Consider the following 6924-nt stretch of genomic DNA (forward strand, 5'->3'; position numbering starts at 1 on the left):
CCATCAGATTACCGGCAAAGGAAATCCTTCGCCCGGAAAGCATTGAAAAACACCTCCGTGCCAGGCCCATCAAACCGCGCGAATTATTATTAATTAATTAAACCATCTCGCCCACACGGCCCACGCACGACGAAAGAGAAAGGGAGTAGAAAATGAAAGAAAGCCGATGTGGCCGCCCGCCGCTTAACAGCCCATATAAGCACAGCATCGACCGCATTGTGGGTTCAGCCAGCGAGCGGCGCAGCAAGCCAAAGCCAACGATCGCCGCCAAAATGGAGGATCACTTCGGCCGGAAGATATCCAGGGAGGAGGAGGCGGTGGTGAAGCCGACGAGGAGCTTCCGGTACGAGGACTACAGCACCAGGAGGGTGTTCCTGCGCAGCTACCCCCTGCAGTGGGAATCGCCGGCGCCCGGCGGCGGCGACGAGAAGCAGGGCGAGGCGGAGGACGACGAGGACCGGTACGACGGCGGCGGCCGCGACAGGCGGTGGAAGCGGCAGGTGGTGGTGGCGGTGGTGGAGTGGGGGGAGGACAAGCTGCTGCTGCTCCGCAGGGTCAAGAAGCGGCTGGCGCTCTACCTCATCGGCTGCCACTACAGCCGCCCCGCGCTGCCGTACAAGTCCGGCGGCTCATGCACCACCGCCATGCTCAAGTCCATGTGATCGCTGCCATGGCGAGCTGGTTCAGCTGCTCGTGTCTGTCCATGACACGCAGCAGACAGTTGTTAGTCTGCTCGTGCCGTCAGCCTTTCCCTGCTGCTCTGTTTTGTGCGCCTGTAATACGCTGTATCTATGTGTGTCCCTACGTAGAGGTAATAATAAGAGTTTGCACGAGTGATGAAACGCTCATGTATATACAGTATTTTCTTGTGAAATTTTTGTCATATGATAGATGGACAGATCATACTGATTACTGTTCCAGGAACCTTCAATACATAGCTTTTTGAGTATGTTTACAGTAACCTTCAATACATAGCTTGCACTGAAAGACTAGCTAGATAGTATATGTATTTCTTGCGATAAGAAGATGGGCCTGAGTAAATTGTGCCAAGCTATTTCACAGGTTATTTTTTTATACGTAGAGCTGCTGTTGTGCATTCCAGAATCCAGATTAGCTCAACAGACAAGGAAAAGGATACAGAAAGACTTCATCATGGTATAACAACATAAACACTAAAGAAACACTCACATATACAGATATCATCACTATAATACACTGGAGGAGAAGTCGGTATCTGTGCAGATCGGCTGCGTTTGGCTGCTCAGTATTTTTGAAGTTTCAGGAGAATACCATGGTTTTTGTAGAAACCTCAGTTTTAAATACTTTGACGTGTTTGGCTTCGACAAATACTTTAGTTTTACAAACTGTGGTATATCTAAAACCATGGTATTTTGCTGTATCTAAAAAAGAGGTCTCGGCGTCGCCCGCTCGGGCGACTCGAGGGGCGAAACCTTATCCCGCCGCCGCACCTTCCCCCTCCTCGAGCTCCCCTCGCCGCCACCGGAGGCAGCCGCCGGGCAAGCTTGGTGTGCTACTGATGATGGTGGCGGCGGGGTCCTCGCTGCCTCGCCTCGCGCGCGGGGGGCTGCGGGATCTGGGGCGGCGGCCCCGTCTGGTGTGGCGCCTCCGGCTTGTGGCTCCTGGTGGCGCGGGCGTGGGACGATAGTCTTGACCGTGAGGACGGTGAGACCTCCGGAGGATGCGGATCTGCGCTCGGCGGCGGCTCCGGCTTCAGCGGCGTCAGATCTGGCCGCCTTCACCCCAACTTTCCAGCGGCATGCTCCTCCCCCCTCCAGATCCGGTCTGCTTCGTCTTGGGGGGCTGGTCTCGGTGGGTGGGAGCGGATGGATGGGCTCCAGGACCGGGGGAAACCCCTAGCCAGCCTGCTGGCGCGACGGCGGCGACGCCCGCGGGCGCCGCTCACCTCCTTGGAGGCGTCGGTCAGGTCCTGTCCTCCCCGTCACATGCCCCCTTGCTTCCCGGGTGAAAACCCAACTTTGTTGGACAGCGGCGACGCCCCTGGCGCCGTAATCTTCTTGAAGACGCTGTTTTTGGGAACAAGTGGGGCGGTGGGCTTCGGTGTGGTGCGGTTGGGTGTGCGGCGGCGGCGACAGCGAGTCTCCAGCGGCAGCCATGCCGCCCCTGGTGCGGGGTTCTGTTATGGTGGTGCACTTCGTGCGGCTTTTGAGGGCTTCCAGTACCGTGGATCTCCAGGAAGGGAGGGGATAGGGTTCCCCTCCTCCGGTGGTTCCCTCTCCAGCTCGCCGAGGGTGCCAGAGCTTCTGAGTTTTGGTCTTGGCCCTTGTTGTTGCCCTTCATCCTGGCAGCTCACCCTCTTTCTCACCCGATCTTCGGTTCTGGGGCTGCTTGGCTCTAGGGGAGTCGCCGTCGACATGTGAGGAACTCCTGGTTCCGCTCCTGTGGCTTCCTTGGGTGCTATTCAGGCAGGTTCTAGGGTGAACCAGTCCATCGCTCAACGGTGCGGCGCCTTTCGAGCCAGGCGAGGAGGCAGGGGCCTTCTTTGACGATGGAACTGTCTGATTGTGTTCTCTACAAGCCCCTGGTGTTCTGGCGATGGCATGCCTCTCATCGTCGTCGTTTCCTTGCCCTGAGCCGGCAGTTGCCTTCCCCTTGGTTGTGTGTGCAAGAGGTCCCTAACATCTCCTAGCTATTAGCTTCATGTTGATCTGGTATCTAGCTGGTTGTGTGCTATGTGAGCTGTCTCCCAGCGCCTTTGTATCTTTGCCATGGTTTTTCCTTTTCTTTGTGTGGTTCGTGGTTGTTATCTCTGTAATCCTGGCCGGTTGATGGCTTTGTTAATTCAAAGCCGGGCTCTTCTTGAGCCTTCGTTCAAAAAAAAAGAGGTCTCAACCTCTTTTTTGTAAACTGAGAAACACTAGCTCAAGTCTATCTTCTTCGGGTCCTCCTCACCCATCATTCCTCCATCTCTTCTGCAGCCAGAAAATCAAGATTACCACATGGGAAACTTCACTACTCTGCTTCAATCGTTGACTATTGTTCTAGTGCAATAGAAAGCAGCGCGTACATTAGCTAGTACTAGACGTTCGGTCCTATCAGATGGTGTGTGTACAGATACAAAAGATTTAGTGAAGGCTTAGACCCTGGAGTAGATCAATTGATACTTTGGAGTAAACTTATACACAGCAGGCTAAGCTAGCTAGCCGATTGATTCCATGTGGCCAGAGAAACAAGATTACTCAACAACATATCCTAGCATCTAAAGGATGTTCGCGTGCATGACAAGGCTATAGGCATGCGGCGGCCATTAATTAGCATAAGCTGATCAGGTCATTGTATAACTCCTTTGATGTAGCACAATTTGGTTCAGCTAGCTATATCTAGGATTATCCCCGCAACGAGTGGTCAAAACCGAGAAACTAAGAAAAACTGCACTTGCCAAACATCTCTATAGTTTTGCTAAAACTGAGAAAAACTGTGGTTTTTAGAAACCGAAGTATTCATTGCCCACACATTGGAACACCGTGGTTTCCAGATACCATGGTTTTGAAAAAACCGTGTTGCCAAACTGGGAACGATTGCTTCTGGCACTGAACCAACGGTTGAACAAATTCACCAAACAGAAATCACTGTTCCGTCAACTGAAAACAAAGATCGGCTCATGTGCTGACAACTTCATAGTGCTAGTATATCCTTATCTTGATTTGACTCGACCTTTATGGCCCTCGATTGGCTGGTCCTAATAGTGATTGAAAAGAAAGAACAGTATTCTCAAAAGAAAGGGAAAAGAAAAGAAAGAACAGTGGCCTAATTATTGGTGGCAATAAGCCGCCAGAATAGTTACCTCCGTGTGATTGGCATACAAAAGTTGTAAGTTCTGAGCACCCAGAGACTTTACCAGCATCTGTCGACTTCCTAATCTGGATCTTACAGGCGCGAGATCGGAAGCTCAGCCTGCTTGAGCAAGATCCATGGCTTCCGAGCAGACGGTGCACATGAACGGAGGACAAGGGGACACAAGCTATGCTCGCAACTCCAGTCTGCAGGTATCTTCTCCTCTCTTGGTTGATTCACAGCTGCTGTGTTTCTGATGTCTTGTTCCTCGAGAACTTATTCACCTAGCTGTTACCATGAAACTCGCTTGCAGAACGCTGAGCAGAACAAGATGAGGCCCCTCATAGAAGAGGCCATCGCCGATCTACTCAGCACCGGCGCCTCCTTGCCGAGAAGCATGGTGGTCGCGGACCTGGGATGCTCCTCCGGCCCAAACGCGCTCACTCTGGTGTCGATCTGCGTTGATGCCATCCGCAGCCAGTGTCTTCGTTCCCGGCAGCCGCCGGTGGAGGTCTGCATCTTCCTCAACGATCTTCCCGACAACGACTTCAACATGGTGGTGAAGAGCTTGGTGGCGTTCCAGCAAAGCCACAGGTCGGTCGTCACCGGTGTTATGCCAGGGTCATTCTACGGGAGGCTCTTCACCAGTGGCTCCTTGCATCTCGCCTGCTCGGCCAATAGCCTCCACTGGCTCTCCGAGGTAGTATGAATTTTACACGGCTCGGCGGCCGAACTGCATCAGTTATCCCTTCTTGAGCAATGCATTTAACTTTGGAGGTGGCTACAGGCTCCTGAAGAACTGAGGAGGAACAAGATCCCGGCATACGACATCGATGAGCATGTCAGGCGAGAAAGACGGCGTGTGGTCATCGGAGCCTATGCGCGGCAGTTCAGGAAAGATTTCACCCTTTTCCTTGAGCTGGGAGCCATAGAATTGGCCGCAGGAGGTCGATTGGTTGCCTCCCTTGCTGGGAGGCGCTCTGAAGAACCTGCTGCCGAATTCACTCATGCCTGGGAATCAGTCGCCCTTGTATTAAGTGAGATGGCCTCAAAGGTACATTGATTTAGTTAGTTTTGTTTCATTTCTGAACCATTCCTAAACGGAATAAGATCGTGTATGTGACTGTGACATCTTGATCTTCTGAAAAAATCAATAGGGTATGATTAACAGAGCGAAGTTTGATACTTTCTACATACCGATATACGGACCTTCCGACGAAGAGCTGAGGGAGATCATTCAAGCAGAGGGTTCTTTTTCAATAAGGGAGATGCAAGTGCATGAGCCTGCAAGCAATGTGGAAAGCACGCTGATCTCCCCGAGCAAGATGGCCAATCTGCTGAGAGCAGGGTTTGAGCCGATAATAGTCCAGCATTTTGGGTCGTCTGGGGAGATCATGGATGAATTTGTGAGGACTGCGGAACGACGCTGGAGCCGGCGGGGCAGCTTGGAAGCCGAGCTGGCTAGAAACCCCAGAGTTATCTTGGTTGTGTCGCTAAAAAAGAAGGTATAACGTGTTAGGGCATCTCGACCCGCAAATTTGCTCCGGCAGCAATGGATAATTTGATATTCAAATAAAAGTCCGATCCATAACGCGTGCCGGATCACACGAGCGCCGGATCACATGTCCGATCACATCAAAAAGAGGCAAATATGCTTAAGTTTTACATGTCCGATGATAAAAAAATATTCGTCCGGCAGTCCGTGCAAAATTTTGAGATTTTTTGCCTTGCCGGACCGGCAATCCAACCCTCATCCACGCTCGAAGTGTCGTCGCGCCGCATTCCAGCCTCCATTTCCGCCGCCGCCATCTCCTCCTTGTCTGCTGCTTCCAACTTCATGTGTTGCCGCTGCAACATCTTGTAGAAGACGGCTTGCACGATCATTCTTTCGTCGGCATCCAAAGACTCCACATTCAAGAACAACATCTTAGCGCCCTCCACATCGGCTGCGATCTTAACCTTCTTTTCTTCGAGCTCCGCCTTCTTCTCCTTGAGTATGACCTTCTTCTCTTCGATCAAGGCCTTCTTCTCTTTGAGCGTGAGCTTTTTCTCGGTCGTCTCCATCAACAGTTTGAACCTCTTCACCTTTTCTCCTCTTTGATATCGGACCGCTTGACGTAAACCTCCTCATTTTAGACAAGATTTTCTTGAACTTCTCCATCAACTTGGCAGCCGTACCTTCTCGCTTCGCCCTCTCCTCCTCCCACTTCTTTTTCCGGAACCCTCTTCTAATTTTCTTGGGCGGTTCTTTTGTTGGGTCGGTTGGGTCCATGGTTTCTTCCTCGGTGACTTGGGCGGCGGTCTTGGCTATGAATAGGTTCCCCTTCGGTTCCCATTCAACTTCAACTAGCAATGCATGACAGTGAAGTTTTCCTTCTCCAACTTCTTGAACATACACGCTCGAGATGGTTACAAAATAAAACATTGTCAAGACCTATGCATACATATCCGGCAAGTGACCAACAATACTTTGCATATCTGGCTAGTGATCAACAAAAGTATGCATATCCGGGTGGTGATCAACAATACTTTGCATATCCCACTATGAAACTATGTATATCCGGCTAGTGATCAACATGATGCATACCCGGGTGGTGATCAACAATACAATGCATATCCGGCTACAAAATTATGCATGTCCGTCTACAATACTATGTTGGCTAGTGATCAACAAAAGTATGCACATCCGGCCAAATGAACTTGCTTGTGGATTTGCGCACCGCTAGGCCATCGTGCTATGAGATTCTTAAAGTGGCCGCAACACTTCAAGACGGCCTCGTGGATGGTGTACCATCGATGATTGAGGGACTTTGATTCACAGTTGTGGATGACCGTGTCGGAGTAGGTATGAAGTGCTTGTGTTCATGGAACCATATGTCAATGCTATTCCAAAAGGTTGTGCCCTTTTGCCCCGTGCCGTGCCATGGATCAGATCCAGGCTAGTGGTCAAGCCTGCATCGCACAACAGCTCGTCCTCCCGCACGTTGAAACTTTCTCCTCTACCCCTCTTCTTCGGATCGCCGGCAAGATCATCCGGATCATCGTCCTCGCCCTCATCTTCCTCCTCCTCCTCCCACTATTGTCTGGTGGCCCAAACTGGCTGCTGTGTGA

General features: G+C 51.5%; 2 protein-coding genes across 2 annotated transcripts; both read left to right on the forward strand.

The window, feature by feature from the left end:
• The first annotated feature begins 201 nt into the window (after positions 1-201).
• On the forward strand, positions 202-949 carry LOC109743270 (uncharacterized). The gene has a single exon (XM_020302351.4). It carries the CDS (start codon positions 273-275, stop codon positions 660-662), a length of 390 nt encoding a protein of 129 aa, XP_020157940.1. The 5' UTR covers positions 202-272; the 3' UTR covers positions 663-949.
• A 2741-nt stretch (positions 950-3690) lies between these two features.
• On the forward strand, positions 3691-5401 carry LOC109743271 (probable jasmonic acid carboxyl methyltransferase 2). Its single transcript, XM_020302352.4, has 5 exons — positions 3691-3849; positions 3913-4025; positions 4127-4513; positions 4601-4867; positions 4971-5401. The coding sequence occupies exons 2-5, from the start codon at positions 3951-3953 to the stop codon at positions 5322-5324; spliced, it is 1083 nt and encodes a 360-aa protein (XP_020157941.1). The 5' UTR covers positions 3691-3849; positions 3913-3950; the 3' UTR covers positions 5325-5401.
• Positions 5402-6924: the final 1523 nt, after the last annotated feature.

The sequence above is a fragment of the Aegilops tauschii genome, chromosome 7, assembly GCF_002575655.3.
Source record: "Aegilops tauschii subsp. strangulata cultivar AL8/78 chromosome 7, Aet v6.0, whole genome shotgun sequence".
Taxonomy (NCBI): Eukaryota; Viridiplantae; Streptophyta; class Magnoliopsida; order Poales; family Poaceae; genus Aegilops; species Aegilops tauschii.